Source organism: Diadema setosum, chromosome 9, assembly GCF_964275005.1.
Source record: "Diadema setosum chromosome 9, eeDiaSeto1, whole genome shotgun sequence".
NCBI lineage: Eukaryota > Metazoa > Echinodermata > Echinoidea > Diadematoida > Diadematidae > Diadema > Diadema setosum.
In genome coordinates, this window is record NC_092693.1 from 9,576,496 (window position 1) to 9,604,434 (window position 27,939).

Consider the following 27,939-nt stretch of genomic DNA (forward strand, 5'->3'; position numbering starts at 1 on the left):
ACTGTTTCTGAGCATGCGTCTCTATTCTTCCAACATGGCGCCCATAGGGGAGAAATCGGCGATGGCAGCGTCAGCGGAAAGGGAAAATGATGACGACGAATCCCAGAATTTATGGTGAGTACTATTCCATAAGACCGATTCCAAGCTTCTATGGTGTGAAATTTGGATCTAATTGCTATCGTTTCTTCTTTCAGGTCCACCATATTGAGCGAAGTCTCCTCACATTCGAGCTCGAAGTTACCGTCGTGTAAATCCATATTGGTGTTGGGTGAGTTGCCCTCCCATTTGTCCCCGTTTTATCATTCATTCACTTTGACACTGACAGGGTTTAACTCTTTAAAATGCTAGTATGGGACTCCACAGTTTCAAAAAGCTACATTTTTGCAGTGATTCGTTGATAATTGTAGAGCAATCAAACTCCCTAGATGTTGTAAATAAATATGAACAGCATGCAGCAGTCCTTCAAATTAGAATCAAAATTCCTGACACTTTTTGAGTGACAGTGAGTGTGTGACTGTGAATGTGTGATAGTGTGATCGTGAAACATTATGAATTTGTAGGGCCTAATATGTGATTAGAATGGTCAGTACATTAGGTAGGGGGTTAAGATCTAAACATTTACTATTCACTAAACGGGTCTGACAACGCTTAACAGTAACAGTAACAGTACGGAACAGTGACAGTACCCGGTATGGTAGGGGTCCAACCCACCGACCGGGTCCATAACGACCGGCCGCGCATTATAATGGCATTGCGCGTACAGAAAGAAAATGTACGCATGGGACTACGTGCAACGGTGTTCGATTCTTCACTGGGCTACGCTACCGAGTAAAATGTGGCGAAAACAACTAAGTATTCCCTCTAAATTACCGAAATTTAGCAAAATCGAATAAGGTTTATCGTGTAACTACATATAACTAGGCCTACCTTTGCTGACTCGTTGTTAGATGTAGAGGCGTATCCTTCCGTAATAAATTTGACGATTTTGACCGCAAAATTGTCACCGCCGCTTGTACGATCGTGCACAGTACGTTCAACATACACATGACATAAACATTTTGTCGCCCGCTTGCGCTACGACCGTACGAGTTGATGCAGAAACGAGAAATGAATACCGTGAAAAAACAAACCGACTCATCTAATTTATTTCAATTACGATGAAAAGTTTCCTAATGAAAATCAAGTCAAATTCATCAAACAGTCCTTCAAAAGTAATATCGAAGGATTCAAAATATATTCAAATATTATTTAGGAAAAAATTACGACTAGAAAAAAACAGCAGCTTGTCGAAAAAACGCGTTTAAGTACGCTTTATACGTATTGTCAATAGAGGGCGGGGTGGTCGGTCGATATGAGCCGGGCAACTGAGTGCGGAAAAAATGACACCCCACGCGTTCGAAGCCGCCATCTAGAGCGCGTACCTCAGATCGCATTTTCAGTGCGCGCTTGTGAATCCGGAGTATTTTCTCCACACGTGAGTAAAATTTCAGGCAAATTGTGAGATTTTTCACGTTTCTATTGATAGAAAAACGTTAGGTGTCCGATATTATGGACACCCAACCATACTACACACAGCCCAGTCGCTATGACAGGGCTGTACCAGGATAATGCACAACAACAGAGCGAACACGGATCACGTTGAGTTTTGATAGTGCTAGTTTTGATAGTCTAGAAGTAATGACTTGACATCGTTTTTGTCACCTAAACTAATTAAAGACAATCTTCCTTAATTAGACTTTATTTCTATGATATTGACATAAGGTCTAACGTTACACAATTCACAACTTACAGGTACCGAAAATGAAGGTTTGTTTTCTACATACAGCGGGTGCGAACGGTACATCGTCTTTCACTGACGGCCATTTTGAATAATTGGGAGTTCACGTTATCGGAGCTGCACTTTGTGGTGCAAGTGCAGCTCTGATCGCGTGAACTCCCGATTATTGTGATGAGTGTAATTAAGTATTTAAGTGCATGGCCTTACCCTTGGACCATTACTTGAATGATAATGGAGAGATAGGCCAAAGTTCATGAGTCGCGTGCTATTCACAAATGTAAAAACACGCGAAAACATTAACATGTACACATGCATACATTTCTTTCTTCAGTACTGCAAGGAATTGAATTAAGGGCGTTCCAACAAATTAAGGTTGCATTACAAAGCTGCACTGGCAAACTAATTTTTGTGTCAGGGCATTTCAAAGAAAAAAAAAATACTGTATTGCCCCTTTGCTCAATTTGATAATCTGTAAAATTGGTGTACATTGAACCAGCACAAGGATGGAATGTAAAAAACAAACCATGAGACAATACACAGACATCTAATTTCTCTTGCTTGTTGGATAGCATTATGACCACAACTGTGATGTTTTAGAGTTGCAGCAATATGATGAATGACCAACTGGCACCCCAGTATGCACTGAACTTGTTTCTATTTGGAATCCTACGTTTGCCTGCACTTAAAAACGTGACTGAAGAAAACCATTTTTATCTTATACTGTGAAGGTGAGGATGAGACTGGGAAGACAACACTGCTGTCAAGGTTACAAGGTATTGAAGACCCAAAGAAAGGCTATGGACTGGAGTATCTTTATCTTGATGTCAGGGATGAAGACAGAGATGGTGAGATTTATTTTTGAGGTTATTTCTTGTGAAGTAAGCTGTGTTGGACTAAAAGCAGAGAACGAAGACAGCAAATCAATTGTAGTTTGAGTGAGAAAACTCAAATGTAATGTTGGTCATAACCTATAGTGTTGTGTTGTATGTTGTTCTGCACGTTTACTCTAAAGGTCCATGATTTGAGCCCTGCAATTTTAGCACTTGTTCCCTTGAGCCAAACATCTCATTTACAATACTCCTTCTATCAAGCAAGATATATGTTCACTTTGTTGCAAGCACACATTATCATGCATTAGGAGATCAGGCTTCTTCCAACCTTTAGTGATTTGCTGGCTAGCTTCCATCCTGAATCTCCTATTGTATGATCTCCCCAACTGATGAAAGTTTTGTGCAGTATTATCATGATTTGATTTGGCATGCATGTGCTGTAAACTGAAATATCCCTGTAATGTTCCACAGGAATTTGAGTGTGTGCAGTGTATATGCAACAAGCTTGATTGTGACCGTGAGTAAACAGTCACCAATAGAAATTGTGAAGACATGAATTATTGTATGTACCCAAAATCATTTAATGTGAAGTGAGATAAAAATGTAAAATTATTTCCGTTTGTACAAAGGGCAGTAAATAATGTGTGATATTGTGTTTTTGTACATCCCTTCAGATACAACTCGCTGCGGTGTATGGATTCTCTCGGGGGAGAATGAGCATGAAGACCTATTACGGTATGCCTTGCGGGCAGACAATCTAGAACACACACTGGTCATTATCGCAGTGGACATGTCCAGGCCGTGGCAGGTGATGGACTCGCTACAGAAGTGGACACAGGTCATCAGGAGGCATGTGGACTCCCTCAGAATCCCACCAGAGCAGTTGAGAGAACTGGAACAAAGATGTGAGTACCCCACAATCTTGTTTTGTCATTGTTGTGGGTTGTGTTGTGGTGATGATGGTGATTGTGTTGTACATGCTCTTTCATTTGTATGCTGGTCATTGATTGAGGTCTGAAGTGGAGCTGAAATCAAGCAGGGTATGACACTCCACATCAAGTATAGTGTATCCCAAAGAGAATGCGAAGTAACTGATTGTAAACAGAAAATTGGAGAAAAAAAAATAAAAGTCTTGAGGAGAGTTTGAATACTGGTGATTGTTTCAACAAAGTGTTTTATGGAAACCTGTAACTGGCTTTGACGTCACATGACATTGTTGCTTAATAATGTAGCATTCTTTGACTCTTTTAGGGGATTTAAGGGTTCATAAGTGTTTGTTTGTTTGTTTGTTCATTTCCATTCGAGAAGATGGCTGGATAGCCCATATTCAGCTACGTTAAGCTGGTCTTGCATGGAGTCCAGTTGGATGCGAGGTGGGACCACTTCAACGGGTTTAACACCCTGCTTTTTGCGATGAATGAATGAAGCGGGATTTTTTTACGTGCATGAGTTGTTACTCTCTCATACATGGGACCTCCATTCTATGTCCTATTACGAGGGACAGAGTGTTTTGCCCCTTGTTAGAGGGGACGGTATGATTACACAAAACATTGCTCAGTCCAGACTCTTAGGCCCTTAGGATCGTGAGGCAGACACGCTACTGACTGAGCCAACTCACCGCATTTGTAAACAGTTGTAAACAGTTGCAATGTAGCATTCTTTGACTCTTTTAGGGGATTTAAGGGTTCATAAGTGTTTGTTTGTTTGTTCATTTCCATTCGAGAAGATGGCTGGATAGCCCATATTCAGCTACGTTAAGCTGGTCTTGCATGGGGTCCAGTTGGATGCGAGGTGGGACCACTTCACCGTGTTTAACACCCTGCTTTTTGCGATGAATGAATGAAGCGGGATTTTTTACGTGCATGAGTTGTTACTCTCTCATACATGGGACCTCCATTCTATGTCCTATTCCGAGGGACAGAGTGTTTTGCCCCTTGTTAGAGGGGACGGTATGATTACACAAAACATTGCTCAGTCCAGACTCTTAGGCCCTTAGGATCGTGAGGCAGACACGCTACTGACTGAGCCAACTCACCGCATTTGTAAACAGTTGCAATCATATTCGCCAACAGTTTTCATCGTCGCAAACAGACTAGTCTTGTCTTGTAAATTGTTTGCAACATTGAACAAGAAAAACTGCGATAATGAAAACTGTGCGAATATGATTGCAACTGTTTGCGAATTTGATTGGAACTATTTACCAACCCTGAGGAAACCTAAAATTTGTTTCATTTTCAAACATTCGCTGCTCAGTGAGATACCCCCTTTTATAATGATGTTGACCTGTTGTTCACCCCATGTGATTAGCAATAGTTAACAAATTGGGTACCAAACCAGCACATTGTGACACAATACTTCAGCACACATAACACTTGACCATGTACTATTTTTTTTTCACTTGGAAGACTGAAACATACAGATCATCAATCAGTAGGCACATTCCCATGAGCAGAAGTTTTGTACATTTTATGAATCAATCGTTCAAACTTTATTTTGATATAATAGGTGACATTGCTAGGCATTCCTCTAATTCAGCATCAATCTATTCTTGAAAATGAACTATCCCAATATCAAAATCACCTTATTTGAGATTCTATTGAATGTTGTTGTGAAATATTACTACTCATTGGGTGCAGAATAAGGACCAGCTGATTAAAAGAAATTTGTAAGTGCTTACTGTATGGATTGATTTATTCATTTGACATGTCTACAGTGTACTTACTAGGATTCACGCTAATAAGACAGCACTGTAACTGTAATTTGCATTGTACATGATTAAAGATATCACAGTGATTTCTGTTATATACAATGCAAATGAATATCTTCATGTATTTATGTATAATTTGTATTTTGTAAACGGGAATTATAAGTCTTCGGACTTTTCACCCGTCTGTGTGTTTTTAGATGGCAATAGACCTGATCAATTTCAATTTCAAATTCAATATTCTGTATTGTTATCAGTTCATAGCTTGAAATGTTTAGTTATTCAATGTTGGAATTATAAAAATGAAATTCTGATTCGGTCAAGATAAAAAGCTTACTACCCTGACATGCCCCAAATTGCCATCACATGGCTGTATAGGCATCAAATTGTACGATGGAAAGGAAGATTTTAATCTCCCAAAATGTACCCAGTTTGCTACCAGTTGAAAGACAAACAAAATGACATGTCCACAGGAAAAGAACAAAATAAATGTGAAGGGGGGGGGGGGGGGGTCAAATTGTATGTTATGTTGATGTTTCATTTACAAGAACTGAGGATGTGTAACTTGGCCTATACGGTCATTTACAGTTTTACAAATTTATCTGAACCCTTTTAAAACTAGACTTGGACTAGTGAATCAATGGAATGGTATCCCTTATAAACAATTAAAATTCAAATAAGTAATTGATCAGAGTATAATGTGTTCATGTAAAGTATGTATAAAGAATATCATTCAGAAATGTGTGCTGGTGTCGAATACATTTTATTTACTTCTGAAATGAATTCACCCTAGTGGAATTTATTCAAAAAGAAAGTTTTTTTTTTTTTGTATCAAACTGGAGCAACAAATGAGAAGTAAGATTTGAAAGACAGTGAAATTTTGTGTAGAGGTCTGGTCAGTGGAAGAGTTTGTAGGTAATGACAATATTACCTCATATGTGCATATATGCCGTACTGTGTGTGATTTTGAGCAATATCAATTTCATTAAAACATTTGACACTATGATTTCTGTAATTTTTATGGTTTATGTTCCAAATACAATGATCATTTATCACTCGTTGTGTTTCATTCCCTCTATTTATAAAAGATTAAAATATGGAATGGATTACACTTCAGCTTGTTCTGTATAGTGGATGTATTTAATAAAATGGCAATGCCAGTGCATTTTGAGCAGCCATAAAGAAAAATGAACTGTGGGCAAATATATCTGTCAAACAAATAAATGGTTAATTTAGTCACATGTAATGTGACTAAATTAACCATTGTGTTTTCTGATTATGCAGAAATCAAACGAGGTGTTCATCAGGGATGCATCATGTCACCTAGTTTGTTTAATCTATACACAGAATGCATTTTTAAAAGCATTGAAGGCATGCCTGGCATTAACGTTAGTGGAGTAATGATAAATAATCTGAGATATGCGGATGATACTCTGTTGCTAGCTGACAATGAACAAGACCTGCAAACAGTTGTTGATGTCATATACCGCCAAAGTAAGGCATTTTGCTTGGACATGAATGTGAAAAAGACCAAAACAATGGTAATATCTCGAAAGGTGGAAATACCAAGGGTAAACATCTCTATCAGCAACACTCTCCTGGAACAAGTCAGTGAATTCACATATTTAGGTCAAAATGTTTATGAAGATGGGAAGAATGGTGGAGAAATTAGGAGAAGAATTGGAATGGCTAAAACTAAGTTTACCCAAATGAGTGAAGTGTTGACATCAAGGAAGATATCTACTGCAACCAAGCTCAGACTGGTCAAATGTTACGTGCATTCAACTCTCCTTTACTGTTGTGAAACATGGACATTGTACTTGGATGATATGAAAAGGCTGGCTGCATTCGAGATGTGGATATTCAGATGCCTGGGCCGTATATCATGGTCAGACAGGAAAACAAATCAGTATGTTCTAGATCATCTGAATGTCACAAAAACCTTGATGAAAGACATCAAATCAAGAAAACTCAAATATTTTGGCCATGTTAAAAGACATCAGAACATCCAAAAAAAGTGTACTGGAAGGGATTATAGAAGGCAAGAGATGCAGAGGACGCCAGCGCAGTGTGTGGTGTAACAACATAAAGGAGCGGACAGGAAAGAGTGTGGCTGCATGTAGTAAGGCGGCCATGAACAGAACAGAGTGGAGTTCCATAGTTGCCAACCTTCGGACTGAAGACGGCACTTAAACGAACGAATGTGTTTCAAACAATAGAGGAATGATTTCATACCCTGCAATTATCCTATCGTATTTAACCATTTTCATTTAGAAAAACCTTTTACCTGTTATTTTCCTGAATTTCCTGTAGATACTGCTGAGAGCAATTTTATGTCAGAGGCAGATTCCTTCTCTACATATTAGGTTATATTACTTGGAGGAAGCTCATGATTAAAGTATGATTACTGGATTACAGTGCTTGAGTTGGGATTGCTAAGAACTGTGCATTCAAGTAGCATCCCGTCATGTAGTGGTCCCCAATCCACACAGTGCGTAAACTGATACTGTGTGATTGTATTGAAAGGTTGTTGAATTTTACATGTACCTAGCAATCGAGCATGTAATGTAGGTCCGTATTATTCATAATAAAATTGGCACCTTTAGAGTCAGCACTTGTCTCTAATGGCTTGGATATCCTAGATATTTTTGAAACACACATGATTTCCTACATTCAGCATATCCCCCCCCCCCAAAAAAAAAAACAAACAAACAAAACAAAACAAAACAAAACAAAACAAAACAAAACAAAAAACAAAAACAACAACAACGAAACAAAACAAAACAAAACAAGAATTGCTATCTACCACAACAACAACAATGTACATGTGTTGAGATGCTCATGAAGCACACTTCATCTGTTTGCTTTGGAAAGGAGTACATAATTCTTGTGCACATTTTGATATTCACCGCATAGTCTGACATCAGGTAGAAATTGTACATGACATGTGAAAGGCTTGCCCACACACCGTGAGTCCATGTCAATAATGCACAAAGGATTGCTGCTACAAGAGACCTACAGTACATGTATGGGTAGGTCAGCAAATGTTCTAATTGTAATTCCTCACTTGATTTGTTCCAAACAATATTGTTCCTTACATGTCCAAAGTAATGCAATCATATTAAGGTCAAGTATAGTCACAGGGAATTTACCCCAAATACATGTGGATTCAATGAATGTAGGAATATTAGTTGTACAAATCATTGAAAATAATATTACTCCCTCTGCCTTCTGAAAGAGACAAGTCAAGTGTTTTTGTTATGCTAGAAAAATGAGTACATTGTACATATGATCATTGAATTCTCTGTTGCCCTATTGTAACAACATGAATGTTATAGCCTTCTTATCTAACAATGACAGCTCATGGAGTTAACAGAAACTCTGTAAAGATTTTATGACTTTGGAATGGAACTTCAATTCTTTGCAAACTTCACTGAATTGATAACTTGAGGTGAAATTCCCCTAGGATTCTAGGAATAAAGACGTACAATGTATAAAGACCGATATTTTGTATGTTTTATTATATTGCTTACACTTATGCCTTGTGGAACTTGCAAATCACACAGCACAGTGTACAGTTTCTTCCCACACTCTTGTTATATTAATTAATGCAGGCAATTATGTTGATTTCTTATGTGCTTATCTGGTTGGCCTTCATACATGTAGCTGTCAGGTTTTACAAACTGCATAATTACAAATCATCTTTAAGGATAAACATGTATTGATGAGGATATAATATCAGTTTAGTTAATAAAACACTTTCATAGCTGTTAGAAAAAAGGGTGATAGTTGATACATGCTTGTAGTTGGTGATGGTTGCTTTTCCAGAATTCAGAAGATACATACATTGTATTTTAGGAATTGCATTGTGCTTCTTTGTAATCATGGACACTGCTCAATGTCTGCTTGTACATGACATTTAATCTGTGTGCTGCACCGTAATATAAGATACATAGGAAAACAGAATACTTATGGCCTAAAGCTAACTGACAATTACAATGTATGTTGCATGCATGCTGGTAAATATGCAATAAGTAGCTGCATCAGAATCCTTTATTAAAAAGTCAGTGGAGCAGGCATAATTGCATTGTATGCAGACACACAGCAAACACACGCACACACTATGCACACAGTGCACTGTTTTGACGCACTGTGAAAGTGTGTTCATAATGCAGCACTCCCTGAAACCCCAAAGCTATGAGTCATCAATACAGAAATTGTGTTTCCATTCTGTGTGAGCACAAAAGAATGGTGACAGGAATGAAATGCAAAGCCGAAGGAAATGTAGAATGATCACAATTCATTCTCTTTTCTTTTGTCAAATTTGTGACAAGTGACATTTGATATAACTGCAGTTGATATCCTGTTGTAGTATTCTTGAAAAAAAAAAATACTGTATACGCCGAATATTTCGCGAGGTTTTTATTTTTCGCGAATTTCGCGAGTTAGGTGCTATTCGCAAAATTATTGACTCAGATCCCGATGTGAATGTAACGTATGCATGTTCACTTCTCCATTCCAATGCAGGACTCCATGATCGCGAATTTAACCACTTGCGAAATTGTCGGGAGTTCCCGATTCGCGAAATTTTAGACTCGCAAAATATATGGCGTATACAATAGTGGAATGAGGGTATTATGCAGGCAGTGCTCATTATATTCATTTGGGAGTTCAACCCATGGGAGATGCATGGTATGCACCCTCATAAACAACATGGCTGGCTTTAATACATTTAAAATCTTTGCAGGTGTTTGATAGCAAGAAAGGGTAATTTTGTGACCAAACAAACCGACTGTACTACGTATATCCTTAGCAGTTACTGTACACGACTGTACAAACCATGTATTGCATTACCATGTACTTTTATGTGTTGATTTTGACAGTTTATTTAAGATGGACTTTGATCCTGAAGAGTTGCATTGAAGTATGCACACTCCAACATCATCTTCAAAGAAATACCAGTAATTGAGAGTCCATGATTAATCTGAATGTTGATTATTTGCTATTCATAAACTTTGAAAATTTACATCAAATGTTGCAAACTATAAGTGGGCGGGGAACTTAATGTTTGTTTGAATATAACTGAGTTGAAATATAAGAAATATAACTCTTCAGGATCAAAGTCCATCTTATATAAACTGTCGAAGTGCTGAATTTGCTCTACAACCTTATGTAGCAACACTAATGACGACAAAGATGAGTTGCTGTTTTATAACATGTGGATGACAGCAACATCAGAGGTTGCCTACAATGTACGTGTTTATGTTCATTTCTGTACAGCTGTTATACTCTTGATGTGTGATTGTAAGGTGACCAATGTGCCAAGTATTGAGTCACTATACTGTAGATCCGAACAGCTTTTATTGTACAAATACGTGTGTGTGTGTGTGTGTATGAGAGGGAGAGCAAGCAAACTTTCGGAGAACACCTCTAGCCTGCAGGCACAATTCCTTGAATTTAATGTACAGGTTGTATGCACAGTATTCATGGCATGATTGCATGATGTCTGTGCTCATTGATACCTGTATAGGTCATTTCTAGACCTGAAACTCCTTTTTTATCAGCCATTATCCTGCTTGTAGATGTTTGATAGTCTGTTCAGTTAGTCCTGTAATGGTTTGCTCATCACCACTACACTCTAGTCAAACCTACTGTACCTGTAAAAAAAAAAAAAACCCAAAGAATATCATAAGGTAAAAAAGGAAGGGGTGATCTTTGAAGACAGGGTACCCATACTCACACACACACACACACACATGAGGTATGAATAGCTGGTTTGAAAGGTGTCACGTCAGTTGGTTTGTAAGGACAGGTGGTTATTCATCACCCCGCATGTATTTTGTGAAACAGGTATGAATGTGACTTTAGTCTCTAGTTCTTTGGATCATATACATGTGGGTAATTCCATGAAGTTGGGGCACGAAGTGTTACATTTTAGCATAACTCAATACTAATTATGCTATACATATATTGTTTATAGGCTTTACATTTGTATTGAGACCATACATTTTCCTGGAAATTTTGTGCCATTCAGACTCAATTTTGATGAAGTTATTTTTAAAAAAATGTAACGGTGTCCTGTAGCATCGTGACGTGTCAATGTAGCATCGTGATAGTTAAAATCTGGTCCTAAAAGACAAATTAATGTAATTAGCTTGACCAAAATTTGATATAATATGCATAATTACTTGATTAGTCAGATAGCTAAATATCTTTACTCTCCTTTCCACAGTCTTACTTTTACAAGAAAATTACAAAATGTGTCACTATGCTACGCGGTGTCCACCAAATGTAACAAAAAAGGACACCGCGTAGCATCGTGATACATTTTGTAGTTTTCTTTTAAAATTAAAACTGTGTGCAGGAAATTTGAGATATTTAGCTATCTGACTAATCTAGTAAATATGCACATTGCATCAAATTTTGGTCAAGCTAATTGCCATAATTTGTCTCTTAAGACCAAATTTTAAAATATCACGATGCTACATGGACACGTCACGATGCTACAGGACACCGTTACATATTGTTTCATAACTTCATCAAAGTTAAGTCTGAATGGCACAAAGTTTCCAAGAAAATGTGTGGCCTCAATGCAAATGTAAAGCCTACAAACAATAAATGTATAGCATAATTAATATTGAGTTATGCTGAAATGTATTTTTCAAATATCACGATGCTACATGGACACTGCCCCAACTTCATGGAATTACCCATGTACAGAACAATTTATATGTTCAGATAATTGGAATGATACAGAGAGTAACTGTGGATGCAGTTTGTGATTTAGTCAGGAAGTTTATAAGGACCCTAAACCTTCAAACATGATACAATGCTGTACATTTTCATGAGTAGTTTAGTTATGCCATGCAGGCTTGTGTAGAGTAGGTGGATAAGGATGGTGTTGATGGTGGAAATGAAGCTTTTTTTTCTCTCTCTTTTTCACCATGTACATGTAGGAGAAATAGATTTTAGTTTGTTGTACTGGAGAGTGTACTAGCAACCTTTTGTCTTTACCCAGCACAGTAGATAACTTTATTCACCATGGCATTGAGGAGTGGAAACATGCCATGGCCTGGTGCAGATGGGTGTGTGATTGTGTGTGTTCACATTGCCATGAATACTGAATGGGTTGAATTGCAGGGTGAAACCTGAACAGCTGGCATGTTTATCAAGGGCCCCTGTGCGCCTGACCCGCAGACCTTGGATTTGTCCAAATGCTCCCCTTGCCTCCCTGGTGTGTCTGCAGGTTGCATAGAAGCAGATGTGTGGAAGTGCACCACAGGCAGAAGAACAACCCATTTCAGGCACAAGTGCACCGTGAGATCAATAATGTGTGTACTGTACTTGACGTCAACATGGTATGATGTGACGGGTGAATTCTCAATCTATGGTTGAACCTGCTGAATTGCTTATTTGTGTCAACTTGATGAAAGCAAATGTATAGTTTGTATGAATGATGGGTGTTTCTCATTGAGATCATATAGCCTGAAGCTTTATGAGTCAGACATAAAGTTTATACAATGTATTGTAGACCATGTTTCTTAAAAAATTGACAGACATGTCGAAATTCTTTGAGATTTGTTCATTTGGCTAGACTGGTAATAGGGTTACCAACTACAGTGTACAGTGTTAATGATATTTAATTTTTTTTCTGATGGCAAAATATGTTACAAATTAGTGTATAAGATAGTATTTCAAAGTACCTTGGTGTGGCTTTTTTTTTTTTCCAGTTGAAGCAAAAGGTTATTTGTTGCCTTCAAAATATGTATTTTATTATGCATAATTTTTTATTTTGGTTGCGGTTTTCTTTCTTTCTTTCTTCTTGTTGTTGTTGTTCTAGCAGATGTTGGCAGCCCTGTGTCGAGATGAGCATGTGGGGAAAGTAGACATGATCGTCACCTTTTTTTTTCCTTTTTTTTTTTTTCACAGCAGCATAGACCTGTATGTTCATTGCTCATTTAAATGTCTCTGCCTCATACTGATGTCATACAGTAGGCATAGAGTGATTTGTATCTAGTCGGTGGCGTTTGTTTATTTTAGTCATAAAGACTGCGGAATGATCTGAAATACTCTAAATAAATTTGACATGCCATTAACTGTCAATTGATAATTGAAAAATTGTATGTACTGCTGCCAATGGCGGTTCTGCTGACTTGTAATGATATAAACTCCCTTCTGTTTATTTTTGTTAAATCATGACATTTGAAATATTTGAGAAAATCTTGTGCGTACTAATACTCTCCTCATGTTTGCATCTCATTGCTGGTCTCTATGCTTGCTTGATGTGGTAGCTGTGAAGTACACATAGATGAGGCAACCACTTGCGATTTGGCAAACTAGTCAAAATGAAAACTAAATTGGCTGGCTGGCTGGTTACCAAAACAGGGGCACCTCACTGATTATCTGCTGTATTCCCCCTTGTATCTAAATGGTACATTGTGTCGAAAGAAAAACACTGTGTGAGGAAGTATCAATGACAAGAATTCACAAAGGTAGGCTAAATATAGTCTGTGGATGATACAAATTTGACAGCATAAATCATAACATCACATACATACAGCAACCAATGTCAAATAATGAATGCCCACAGGTATTACAAATGTAAGTACAGTTGTATGCATGGGCAAGAAATGCCTATTTTACACATGTTTAAGTTCATGGACTGAATTTATTAAACCAAGGATTTGATTTAAAATATGAGTGTACTAGTAATGCGGGCCATTAATTTTAGGACTACTCGAGAATATTTTATGTACAGAAATTTTCATGTGTAAAAATCAAATGAGCATTATAACAAACCCTGCATATATTCTTATCAATGGCCACGTTTATTTCTTCTGGTAGTCATGTTGAAAAAACAACAACAACCAAAAACCTCTCAATAATATAGCTGTATTTACAACAATTCAAACTTTTGTAGTCAGGCAACTCATGCAGGTCAGTTTTACCAATTCAGGGCAAAAAAGGAGAGTCATATAATAGTTGTAACAGAGCTGTTCTGACTAGTTTGTTGAATACTCATTTAGGCAGCTCGTAAAGGTGGGAAGTACAAAATTAGAATATGTAAGATGTGAAACATGTGCATTGTAACATGTTGTGTAGGAACGCAAGTAAAATATGTTGAATATCAGTATGCAGTATGCAGAGACATAATTCACAAACTGTGCTGAAGATGTACACATACAGTAGATAGGAGGTGACAGGATGTATCGTCGTCTGTGCTTTGTAAGCTGCATGGTCACGTTACAGCACAATTGAAAAACCACACTCCCAGAAGCATGTAATGAAATCTGCCCTATATATGGTTCTGTATGAAGGCTGACCCACCTTGTAAATCCTTCCGACGTGTAATGCCGCTCTCCGACCGCAGAAAAGAGATGAGTCTGGCGTATTATGTGAAGGCAGACTCTAAATATAGACTTGATTTTTGATATGGGAAAAACTTGTGGGGTGTGTTAACTGCATGAGCTGCAGCGCTTAAATGGAAACTTTATTGCAATGTAGCCTATACCATATGAATTAAATACTTTGAATGGATATAGTGTAGAATCAAAGAAACAAAACAGTGAAGACTTCTTAAAATCAGGTGAACTAATGAGGTAGTTCTGAAATTCTGAAATCTTATTTGTCTTCACAAAGCAATTGTAACAGACAAAAAAAAATATGTTTTTGCATATCAGATGACATCATGATGTTGTTGGCTCACAAGTCCTCCTCTTGTGCACGTACAATGCATCATCACTGGTTGTTTGTCAGATGTTTGTTTTTAAAGAGAGAATGAACGCAAAGCAAAATTAAGATTGTTTGCATTATTTCATTCCAGTTCAAAATAGTAAAGTCATGAGTTTCTTTCTTTCTTTTTTTTTTTTTTTTTTTTTTTTGGTGATGGTGGGGGGGGGGGGCTTGGTAAAGGTGTCTGATCAATCAGGAAAAAAGCACTGATATATGTATTTAAAAAAAAATATTAAATCAAAGGCATGAGGTATTGACATTATAGCTTATTTGCATGCTTATATTTTGTAAATGTGACCAATTTCATGGAGTGGATGGAGGTAACCCTTTGAATACACAAATAGTGGAAAGCAGTAAGTTCAGTATCAAGAGTAGAATTTCCAGGATTACGTGCAATTCGTGCCAAAAGTTGACTACAAGCTCTAGTCAGCTTTGTCTCCCATGAAGCATGAAATTAATTAGTCTACCAGTTGCCGCCTGACTTTTCTTAAACTTAAAGAAGCTGCTGTGTTCGGGTAATTGGGCTGCAGATGTTTGTGGTGTGACTGTTGTACACACATGTGTGAGCGTGTTGGCATGCAAACACATGTGCATGAATGGGTGCACAGAATATTTCATGGTATTGTCTGTGCATCACAGGGTGTGGAGTCGCTCTGTAGCTGTAAGTGTAGTGTACAGTAACTCCAAACAATATTTTCACAGAGCAATTTACAATGGATCTGCCGTCATTTTCTGAACTTTAATAGGGTTTATCAGACCTGTGTAGCTTAATCACATTTCTTCCAGGGGTCTCAGCTGGTCATGCTCTTTATGAAACAAAATTAGGAAGAAGCAAGAGCACACAAATGAATCAAAACATGTTGTTGTTCACTGCAAGCAACATTGTATTAAGAAGTGAAGGTTATACCTCTTGGATTCATAGTCCCCCCCCCCCCCCCCACACACACACACACGCTTTTAAAATCACATACTGTAGTTAGGAAGCAATATTCTGAGAATAGAAACTGAAGGTTCAGGCACAATTTGAGACTGCGTATGCTCATTGTCAATTATTGCTTTTGTTTTTTAAAAACACAGATATAAAAACTTTTAGTAGTGCAGGGCAGCACTCTAACCCATTTTTTTGTACCCGTTCAACCTATCTCTGTGTGACCAGTGTACCCAGTTTTTAGCTCACCTGAGCCGAAGGCTCAAGTGAGCTATTGCGATCGCTCTTCGTCCGGCGTCCGTCGTGCGTCGTGCGTCGTCCGTCGTGCGTCGTCCGTCGTGCGTCGTCCGTCGTGCGTAAACTTTTTACATTTTCATCTTCTTCTTGAGAACCCCGTGACCGATTTTCACCAAACTTGGCAGGTAGCATCGCTAGGGGGATAGGATCTCAATTTCTTCAAATGGGCACCATGGCCCACCTGGGGGGCCCCAGGGGGGCCCAAACACACTAAAATTAAGGAATCTTTAAAAATCTTCTTCTCTAGAACCAGAAGTGATAGGGCTTAATTGATACTATGAGTAAGTACATTGATGACTGTAGTTTCAAGTTTGTTCATGGGGGAATCAGGGGTGCCCCCCTTGGGACTCAGGGGAGGGGGGTGGGAAGGGGTCCAAATGGGGCCTAAATTGTGCATTTTCATCTTTACCTTGAGATCGCCATGTCTGATTTTCACCAAACTTGGTAGTTAGCATCCCTAGGGGGATAGTATCTCAATTTGTTCAAATGGGCACCATGGCCCACCTGGGGGGTCCCCAAGGGGCCCAAACCCCTAAAATCAAGGAACCTTTAAAAATCTTCTCTAGAACCAGAAGTGATAGGGCTTAGATGATACTATGAGTTAGTACATTGATGACTGTAGTCTCAAGTTTGTTCATGGGGTTGGCAAAATCAGGGGTGCCCCCCCCTTGGGACCCAGGAGAGGGATGGGGAGAAGTCGTACAGTTGTAATGGAGCCTGAATTGTACATGTTCATCTTCTTCTTGAAAACCTCATGATGAATTTGACCAAACTTAGCAGGTAGCATGATGCATCCCTATGGTTATAGAATCTCAATTCCTTCAAATGGGCGCCATGTCCCTCTTGAGGGGCCCCTAGGGGTCCCACCCCCCCCCCCCCACATTAAGGAATATTCAAAATCTGCTCTAGAACCAGAAATGATAAAGCAATGTTAATACCATGAGTTTGTACATTGATGACTTTAGTTCCAAGTTTGTTCATTGCAAATCCAGGGCTGCCCACCCCCCCCCCCCCCCCCCCCCCCCCGGGAGTTGAGGGGGATCCATATGCAGACCTAAGTTTCCAATGTTCTCAGGTAAGAGTGTGCAAGAATGCATGGAAGGTGAAATTGCGAAACTCAGGTGAGCGCGTGACCCGCGGGTCTCTTGTTGCATTTTTTTACTGGTCCATTCCTGAAAAAGTTACTGGTCCGACAGTGATTTTTACTGGCCGAAACCATCGGAACTGTGCGAGTGTGTAGCGTTGAGTAATGTCAAAATGTCTGTGACACTTTTTGGTAGATTGATTCGTCTAGTATGACCCTCTAATCTTAGAAAACTAGAGGAGGGCAAGTGAATATTCCATAAGGTCAATCGTGTAAACAGTATTAGCTAGGCAAGAAATGAAAATGGTTGTGTCTTAAATGTCTGAATGTACATGACACAAGAACATGTAATCAATGTACACTGTATGTGTGTTACTGTGCTTGGGGGAGGGCATTTCATCAAGCATTTGCATTTTTTTCAATGAACTGTTTTAAGCTACTGAAATCCTTGCATCTGACTGGCTGAGAGCAAATTTTGTCGGAAAGAAATATTTGAAGAAAGGCTTGATGAAATGCCCCCCCCCCCCATGATGAGCAAATGTAAGATTACTGATGTGTTCATGTTGTTTTTGCTGCATCATGCCTTACAATGTAGATGTTGTTAATACCAAGTTTGATTTTTCTCATTTCTAACTTGATCTTTCTCCCTACTTTTCTGTCTTTTGTTCCTGCAGTGGTCCAACAATTCCAAGCATACACAGAGCCAGAGTCCGGCCAGGACCAGGCAGCCACGAGAAGAACGTCCACGGCGGCGCAGAGCGCGGCGACAGGGGACGAGGAGACAGTCGTCCTACCGCTGGGCGAAACCACCCTCACGCATAACCTTGGTGTACCTATCGTAGTGGTTGTGACCAAGGTATGTGGCTTTAGAACAACTCTGATGTAATCATTTTTGTTGTAGTATCTCCTAATTGCTGCAAAGTATAATGTGAAACTAGTGTGAAACTTGTTGCCATGGAGCCTTTGAAGATGTACATCGCAGTTGCCAAGGAGTGTACATGTACAAATAAAATGAAAAAGAGACTTTGATGCATAATTTTTCAACTTCAGCATTTTTTAAGAACCCTTTTATATGAACTGGTTCGAATCTTGATTTTCATATACCAGTACTTGTGACTAGCTTTGTCTGATTTTGAGGTTGTTTCTACCATGCACAGAAAGATGAGAAATCTTACTACATGTATGCATACCTGCAATATATGTCCATAATTCTGGAAAATTTGGTTCCAATGCTTATAACAAAGATTATATGATATATTCTCCCTTTTAACTTATTTGTTACTTTCATTCATTCATTCATTCTTTCATTTCCATGTCGATGCATAATAAAAGCATGAACATAATTCAAAATACATTTATCATACTGTGCCTTAAATTTGTGGGATCATAAAAAGCACAGAAGAGGCTTGTTGAGAATGATCCCTTTTAATACAATCATTTTACAGTGATTTTCTGAAAGACCTGATGATAATGATGAACCTTCGTAATTTAGTGGGGTTGTGTTTTGTTTGTTTCATCCCGAGATTCAGCCGACCAAATATCAATCAGACCCATGTGTCTACATATGAACCTCATGATTTTAAAAAGAGAGGAACAAAAAGTGATCAGTGTAATGAAGCAATGAAACATGCATGCTGTCACATACAGACTGTGACTCATTTTGAAGCGAAAATTAATTGCATGTGTAGTCATATGTTATTGATTTTATTCTTGCACTGTGCTGTGACCACATTTGATTGATAGTCAATGAATTTAATTTTGTGTGAATGTCATTACTGATGGGAGAGCTAATATTTCATCTGAACAGATTTGCTTCACACATGCATGCACACGCACTCACACACATGTAGTATGTTGATAAATGCTGCCTTTCAGTATGCAGAGTTAATAGTGCATTTCGTCACATTGTGTAAGGTACCTATGCAATTCCCATTTGCCTTTTTTGCTATTATGAAGTTACCAAAGCTCATTTCCAAGGCTGAAGCATTTCATGAAGAGAAGGGTTATCTTGCCTTAAAGCAGAGAGGGTGGTTGGATGATACCTGAAAGTTTTAGCCATCATGCACTTTCCTTCAAAATATCATCACCAGATTTAGTCACAATATGATGAAGACAATGAAGATAATAATGATGATAAGGATGATGATGACATCTAATGACAATGATTGTTAAAAGATTAACTATCCATGTCCTGTTTACCAAGGATCTCATCTTATGTGCTAATGATTGTGTTTATTGCTGTTCTCCCAGAGAGTATCCTCTCAGATTTGGCAGATCAAGGAGTTGTTGCAAAGTTCTTTGTAAGTTCTATAATTTCATTGAAAGATGCATTGTTTTGAATGACACACACAAAAAAGATATGTGGTTGTATAATGAAATATGGTTATGCAATAGAACAAACCTGCATATTTAGTGTTTGCCAGTCACTAAGAAAAGTGTACATAGCTTATGATGATAAAAACTACGACGGTAGAGTGTTGCTACACTTTGTGAGACCTGTCGTCTTCTGTGTGCCATACAAATGTACATCATTGTCTCTTCTACCTTTGCCTTATTTTTACAGAGTGACGCTGTGAGCAGTCTGGAGAAGGAACAGGACTATAGGGATGAGCATTTAGACTTCCTGCAGCAACACATTCGCAAATTTTGTCTCAATTGTATCCTTTCTTTGTCTGGTCCCACTCTGCGTAACACGGTGCCTCTGAGAAATGAAAAGTTCTCGTAAAGTTTGATATGCAGTGTTGCACATCCATTTGCCATTATGTTATAATGATGGTAATGATGATATGGTCTTATTTATCCAGGGTAGTCTCTTCAGTGTTGCCACTGCTATACCAGAAGGCCCTGTCATAATTATAACCCGAGCATTGCCAGGTACCCATTGATACACCTGGGTTAAGAGGGACATGGTGGGTAAAAAGATCTCGTCTGAGGATGTAGGCACTTGAAGGGATTCAAACTCGGGACATCCTATCGATTGTCAAGAGTCTTATCCACTATGCTACAATCCCCCTCTTAGCAATGAGTTTACTGGATAGTGTTACAATTGTTAGGTGGAGGGGATTTGCTGAGAATTATCAATTTGATACTTCTGATTGTAAAACTGTATCAAACCCTCTGGTCAGTATTGGGTAGTAGACAGATCTTGGACAGGTGAGTGTGATTTCATCAGGAAGACAAAGATTTGCTGTAATTGAGAAACAACACACTAGTTTGTTTGTTTGTTTTTTGTTGAAGTTACAAATTTTATTATACCCCAACTAATCAGAAGGCAATATGTACAAATGTTTCACACATAGCAATTGTGTCGTGGATTTTTTTTAGCTTCTGTTAAAGTAGTCACCCTCATTTTTGCATGATCAAGTTTTCATGCACTTACACGTAAGATGATTTTTTGCAAGTTGTTTGTTTCACTGACTATTAACATTTTACCCAAGTTGATTTATATTTTTATGGACAAAATACAGCAAAAAATTGTGTTTACCCAATTTTAGATTCATGCTGGTACTTTACAGCCCAAGATAACAAAAATGGCCTCACTGTAATATATTCCATGTTTATGGTCTTGTAATTTCATCTGCGTGTTTGCACCTTATGTGCCTAATCAAATTTAACTACCTACAAGGTGTTTACACAGTAGTCTGAAATTTCACTTTGTTTTTCCCTTAACATTAATTGTATCTCCAGATGGTGCAGCTTTATTTTATGTTTCAGTAAAGGAGAACAAGAACTGTGATCTCTTGAACAAGTATCTACTGCATAGGTTATATGACTTCCCCTTCAGCACGTCGGCATTAGTTGTAGAAAAGGATGCCCTGTTTGTGTAAGTATGCCGAGAGTTGGAAGGGTTTCCTCCAAATTTTCTTTTTCCATGGAGACGACCTAATCTTCCTTTATGAGAGCCAGAAATATCATTAAAGACCTTAATCCCTCACACTCTGTATCACCTCAAGTTTTTTGCTCATTTCAGCAATACTTGGTGTTAATTAAACAAAGCTTATGGAGCGAAAGTTATCATTTCATTTTTCACCATCAGCCGAATCAAATTGAGGGGTGTTGCAGTATGTGATTTTATTGTGCATGTTCATACAATTAATGCAGACGAGCGCAGCTGAAAGGATTCATATCCAAATCACTGAAGTGAAGGGTGTTCATTGAAGGCTGCTGCTTAATGACACTGCGTTCTGTTTACCATCGGTATTCCTGATGGCTGCTCCCTTCACCAGTATACAAAAACATCTTGAATCTGACAGTCACTTTAAAGAGGAATTGCCTAATCCAATTAATCCACATCACATCACAGTCATTTCTATATTTATATGTTCACTTTGTTACACCTCAGTGGGTTTGTTTAAGGCCAAGTTTATTTTAGGGTAACTGACTACTGTATACGCCGTTATTTCGCGAGATGTTGTTTTCGCGAATCAACGCCGACGCTTACGTTAATGCTTTATTAACAAAGCGCATGGAGACAATTTCGCGTGTTAAATTCGCGATCCAACTGCAATTCGCGAAATTCATGAAAAATTAAACCCTCGTGAAAATAACGGCATATACAGTACCTTTAATGCCAGTGAAATAGGCCAGCAATATACAAGAAGGTGCATGTGCACAAGCAAGGATTAAAGAACATAGACCGGAATTGATTTTAAAGGGACTGTACAGTACTGGTTGAGGTGGGGATTCATGTTATGAACATTCCTAAGTGAGATAATGAGAAACCTCTTGTGAAATATGAAAGAGCATGTAATATTAAGAAGGATTCAACGTTTATTTGATGAAAATTGGTTTTCAAATGGCCAAGATATCAAAAAAAGTGATAATAATAAAAGACTACAGGCCACGTCTTTTATTAGGATCTCTTTGTTTCACCTTGTTTTGGGATATCTCTGCCATTTCAAAACCGATTTTCATGAAATAAACTTTTGATACCCCTTTGAATTGCATGCTCTTTGACATTTCATAGAGTGGTTTATGAATTTCTCGCAAAACGTTAAAAGCTAAATCCTCACCTCAAAATATTGGCTTGTGCCTGTTTTATGGTACATCTGCTTAGAAAAGAGAGCCTTATTGGGGAGTGGTGTTGATATTCATTAAACAACTTAACTCATGCCCCTTGCATTTTCTTCCATGAGGTAAAAACTTGGTACTATTTTTTTTAGTGTTTGATTGTCTGTTTGTTTGTGTGCTTTTCAAGGAGAAATATGTCTGCAATGTTGTTACTACTAATACCTGTAGGTTTGTTTAAATATTTGTCTTTGCAGGCCTTCAGGGTGGGACAACCTACAGAAGATCAGTATATTGTATGAAAACATGTCCAACATAGACCCAGAGAAGCCCTTTGATGAAGTCATCGTCAAACCGGTAGTCAGGCGGGTGAGTAGCCAAAACCTTCTCATTTTTTTTTCCTACCCCACCCGTTTACTCACTTTACCTTTCTTATTTGTGGCTTTCCACCTTGTTAACCGGGAGCTGTAAAGTGTGCCAATTTCCTGTTATTTGGCCAAATGCCCAGTTATTAAGTGCCTGCTGATTTGCGCTGGTTACTTGAGAGTGTCGCAGAGACACATACTGTGTTTGTCTTTTAACAGGTTGGGGCTGGCCATTACCGGTAGTTGGAGAGTAATGAAGACATTTAGGAGAGATAAGGCATGTGCTTTTGAAGCCTTTAGACTGTAAATAATCACAAAATACCAAATGAACTCTAATGTCATCTGAGTGGATTTCTGCTCATCTTTATATTTCATCTACAGTATTTATTTATTCATTCTTATATATGCATCTGTGTTTTCATTTGCTTGCTTTGTAGTTGCTCTTGTGTATCTGTTTAATTTCATAGTTTGATATACTGTATAATTACATGATTTTTACAAACCATCCTTACATTTTAGGTAGTCAGAGGTTAAAAAAAAAAGAAGTTAAAAAGCAGTTTCCACCTGTCCAGGAGGGCATTACAAATTACTTATGATCATTAAGTGGCATGATAGCAGTTCAACCGATAGAAACAAGTTGAAAAGGATGTCATTTGTTGAAATATTTTTAAGTGGCATGCTCCCTGTAAATTAATCTTTCTAAGCATTCTGTGTTAATGTTTTCATTGCTTTTGTTTTTAGTTGCTTCAAGACAACAAAGAAGTGGTGGCGGAGGATGAGCAAGTCTTCTTGATGAAACAGCAGGCAGCACTCAGAAACGTCGCTCAGGGGAAAGCTGGGGTAAGTAATTGTGGTACCGCCGATGTCACTTCCCCAATCACATTCCAGCTTTGCATTACAACGCTTTATGCCAAATATATGAGTCTTATTATTTTTTTTCTACATAAGTAAGTTTCTTGTTGTTTTGGATTGTTTGATATAGACAACTGGCTTTTTCTGTTGTCTTATTATGTTTAGTATTATATTTTACGCTGAAAACTATTGCAAGAAAATGTGGAATTAGTAGTGGTAGTGGTAGTTGTCAATGTCACAGTCGAACTTATGTATTTTGTGAAGGCCTGGGCCCATTTCACACAAAGCTGCTATTATAGCAACTCTTGCTGGAATGGTAGTTGTCATGGTAACGACAAGAATCCAGCTTCCTGATTGGCTGTGTCTACGGAAAGTTGCTATTCCAGCAAGAGAGGCCATCCTAACGTCTTGTATGAAACAGGGTCCTGGAGGACACCATGATTTAACACTGGAGAGATGTTAGTATGGCAACAAAGATTTCTTTGTACTGCTTGTCTGATTTTGCTCAAATATCCATTAGTATTTATCTCATTTATTTGAGCAGAATGGGACGGGTCATACTGAGTTCACTTGAATGGGTCCACAGACTAGCTCTCCTGGGCTGTACTACTGGTATGGTAGACTAACCATATTTGGCAAGAGTACATACAGTAGGCTCTGAGGTGTGTTACAAGCTGCCACAACTCTTTGTTACATTCACAGGAAGCTGGACAGAGACCAGCAGACAGGGGCATGAGGACTCCAGAGAAGAGAAACGTCCAAAATGTAGCTAACGTGTCGCCGATCACCCCACAGGGAAAGACGAAAGTGAGTTCTTCATTGCACTGCATTAGCATTCCATGTCTTGAACATCAACAAACAAGTTTCTGTTGTGCAGTTGCTGGAAAACTCTGCCTGTTTTTTGACAGGCAAGAAACTGGTTGGTTTAATTGCCCTGTCAAAGTTAGGTGTAACATACATCGTATACCATTTGTTTAGCTAATTCTCGTGGCCTGCTCAGAGCAGAGGTTGTACGGTATTTGTTTCAGTGAGGAATGCAATTGATTCGGTTCAGTTATAACACCTACCATGTGTAATGTGGCTCTGTGCACTCTTGAAGACCTGGGCCCTGTTTTATGAAGAGTTAAAATTGATTATAAAGTTGATTTCAACTGTAAGTGTATGGCAGGCTGTGTGGTAAGGAAATTTAAAATCGATTTTATCTTTAGATAAAACGGGGCCCTGGTCTATAGTGTGGGAATAACACAGAGTGGGAAGGCGGTCAGGTTCAGTTATATGTGAGAATTCCCGAAATGAAATGTGTACAGCTTTATCACTGATATCTCTGTAAGTACACACACACAGAGCAGAAGAATTTCAACTGGAGTCGGATGTTACTGCTTAGCATATGCTTTGATGCTCATAATTGCCGATGGGCTCTCTATTCATGGTTTTCAAAATGTACCTTGGTGGAACGCTAATAAAGATTGATTTATTCAGACCGCCCGTGAATCCCCATGTTAATGGGTCTTTAAACCATTAAGATGCTTTCACTCCTGCCATTATGAGCAGATATGATACAAGTAGTTGTTCATTTTCCATTGATGTTTCAAAAAACCCTCAGATTTTCTCTGCAGTGAGTTAAATTCCCTGACATTTGGCAGGAATGATGTAAACCTGTCAAATTCCTTTGCACTCATGTTCATGTCATTCATCTTGTGATTATTTCCTGAATGTGGCAGATCGATCCAGGAAAGCCAGGCTCCGCCAATGAAGGTGTGCTAGCAAACTTCTTCAACAGTCTACTCAGCAAGAAGAGCGTTGGCTCGCCCTCGCCTGGTGGCCCAAAGACAGGTGAGTGTTCATCTTTCTCGATTAAGCGTTGGATCAGGCTGCTTAAGGTAACTGAGGATGTTGGAAAGAAAGCTGCAGCTCCTTTCCAGTGTGTGGACCTAGCAAAAAGTTCACTGTGCCAGTGTGGGCAGGGAATCAGGAGGGACTTTATTGCAGTACATCAGTGATTAATACTATATGAATACATGTACTACTGATTGACAGCAAGGTGTGTGTGAAATAGCTGAGGTGTGAATGGAAGCGGAACCCAGAGATGCCAACTGTTCCTTTTTGGCAGTATTTTATTCATTTTCTTTGCCAAAATACTGCAGGTTTCATGGAAAACACTGGTTTTCCCAAATTATATTACTATGGTTCTATTGCAGGAAAGGTTAAAATCACTGTTTTTCCATCAAAAATACCCCTTTTCACTTCTCAGAATACTGCAGTGCTGTTTACAAGATTGCCATTCCTGCAAACCTGCTTTCCCTTTCCTAAAAAGAGCTCTCTTTGAACTTATTTTCTCACACTAGTGGAGCCCTCCTGGTGGAGCTTTCACTTGATGAATGTAGCAATTTGAGTATATCAAACTTGTTCTTACACTTGTAACGAGGAGAGAGAGAGAGAGAGAGACGCAATCTCAGAAATTCTCATGTAGATGATGAAGATCATTTCAATATCAGAGCTCTTCCACTGGAGAGGCAAGATTGACTTTTATTCTAAACATCAATTCAGGATGGCTTGAAATCCATCAGTTACTTGTAAAATTGCTGAAGACAATCATGCAAACTATAGGGGAAATATGAATGTTCTAGTCTTTTCAGGACTTTACTGCTGTGCTTATTGCCACCTCGGTGCAATGGGATGTTGAGTTTTTGTTTTGTTTTGTGTTGTTGTTTTTTTTTTTGGGGGGGGGGGGTGAGGGGAGGGGGGAGAAGGAGTGTAAAGGAATATGATAGACAATTTCCCCCTCCTCAGGTAAAAGGAAGGAAAATATACATAAGTGAAAGAGACCCAGAGATAGTCCTCTCAAGCCCAAAATAAACCAGTGCAGTAAGAATTGTGAGCAGGGAAGCATAACGGTCACTGTCAGAAGTGTTTTGATTTCTTGACATCTTCCTACTGTCACACCTGCAGGAGGGGACAAGGCAGTGAGAAACGACGCCGCAGCAGAACTGGACAGGATGACCCGAGTCAAGAAAGGTGTTGCAGGCACCGCCCCCAGTCCAGATGTCTCGTAAAAGAACACCTCACCACCACCACCACCACCATCCCTGTCACCGCCAACTCCCGAGAATATTAGCCTCTGTGACCGTTACTGTAAGCTCTCCTGGCCAAACTTTGAAATGTGCTGGTTCTCCGTGTATAGGAATGGAATATTGAAAGAGAAACCACTTTGTTCGCTCGTCAGTAAAGCATCGTCGTCAGCATTTGTAAATCGTCACACTTGTTGCCACCCTCGGGAGAGGCCATCTCAGATACTCATGTGACTGGAAAGAAAAAAAAAAGATGAAGTGTTAAAAGAGTGTTTGTATCTGTGATCTCATCGGATGAATTTGCAGGTGATATTCAATCATGCTTGTAAAGTGCATAATAAGGTCTTGGATCAACTTGTCGAGTTTTGTAATTTAAGGCCATGGCCGTGCCGTGTTAGCTGTATACTGTAACTGTAACAATCAAGAGTTAGGGCTGTCAGAGCAAGTATTACGTGCAGCATGGAATGTTGCCTTGCATTGTGTTCAAAGGTTAACATTCATCATGCATTTTTCTTATGCAAGCCTCTTAAAAATGCACCTACCATTGTGAGTTGGGAACAGGTTATACATGTTGATTATATTACAGGGAACCCAGCATAATGTTCCTCGATTAATGGTACCCGTAAACAGTATGTACGATGTTACTCCAACAAGGGCAAGTTATAGTGGTTTGAGAAATAAAGAAGGGGGCTAATATTTCTATTGCACTCGCTATACTCACAGCTTACTCACCCAAACCCAAACCGAAGCCAAGAATAGATGCTCCCAGGGGTGATATACAATTACGTGGTCTGCTAACGAGCATACCACAACTTCATTTGGAACTGTGCAATATCGTGCTGTAAACAAGAAGCCATTTTGTATAACCAGTCAAGACACGGAATGACACTTGAATGGGAAAGATGAAAATTGTTGGTACACGAATATGCTATGTATTTTATTGTAAGGCATCAATACTCTCATACAGAGATGATTTCTCTTGGGCTCGGTTTGCCATTCGTAATTGCTCAGTGAATGGCATGATGTTCTCACATATGCACATACAAGATAAGACAAAATTTGGGGGATTATTTTTCCCTCCAAATATCTTTAATAATCAATAATATCCTGCAAACAACTGGCAATCCCCCGATATTTAATTCCAAATGGTCCCTTCGAAGATCTTCTTGATGACCAGCTTGATCGCTTGCAAAGTTTGCTAGAAGATGGTGCAGATCTTGAGAAGGACCAAGCTTGACCCACATAGATTAAATTTCCAGATATCAATACCCATAGATAAACTTCTCAGCACAAAA

General features: G+C 38.7%; 1 protein-coding gene across 1 annotated transcript; it reads left to right on the forward strand.

The window, feature by feature from the left end:
- Positions 1–27,280, forward strand: LOC140233538 (cytoplasmic dynein 1 light intermediate chain 2-like). Its single transcript, XM_072313658.1, has 12 exons — positions 1–114; positions 195–268; positions 2,506–2,622; positions 3,282–3,512; positions 18,027–18,208; positions 19,916–20,009; positions 21,040–21,175; positions 22,617–22,728; positions 23,466–23,564; positions 24,279–24,383; positions 25,298–25,409; positions 26,526–27,280. The coding sequence occupies exons 1-12, from the start codon at positions 14–16 to the stop codon at positions 26,627–26,629; spliced, it is 1,467 nt and encodes a 488-aa protein (XP_072169759.1). The 5' UTR covers positions 1–13; the 3' UTR covers positions 26,630–27,280.
- The last annotated feature ends 659 nt before the right edge of the window (positions 27,281–27,939 follow it).

Excerpts from the sequence above, each read along its gene's own strand:
- LOC140233538 (XM_072313658.1), top strand. The coding sequence starts at position 14 with ATGCGTCTCTATTCTTCCAACATGGCGCCCATAGGGGAGAAATCGGCG. Across the intron at positions 269-2,505 it reads TAAATCCATATTGGTGTTGG|GTGAGGATGAGACTGGGAAG; the intron begins GTGAGTTGCCCT and ends TATACTGTGAAG. Across the intron at positions 25,410-26,525 it reads GCCTGGTGGCCCAAAGACAG|GAGGGGACAAGGCAGTGAGA; the intron begins GTGAGTGTTCAT and ends TCACACCTGCAG.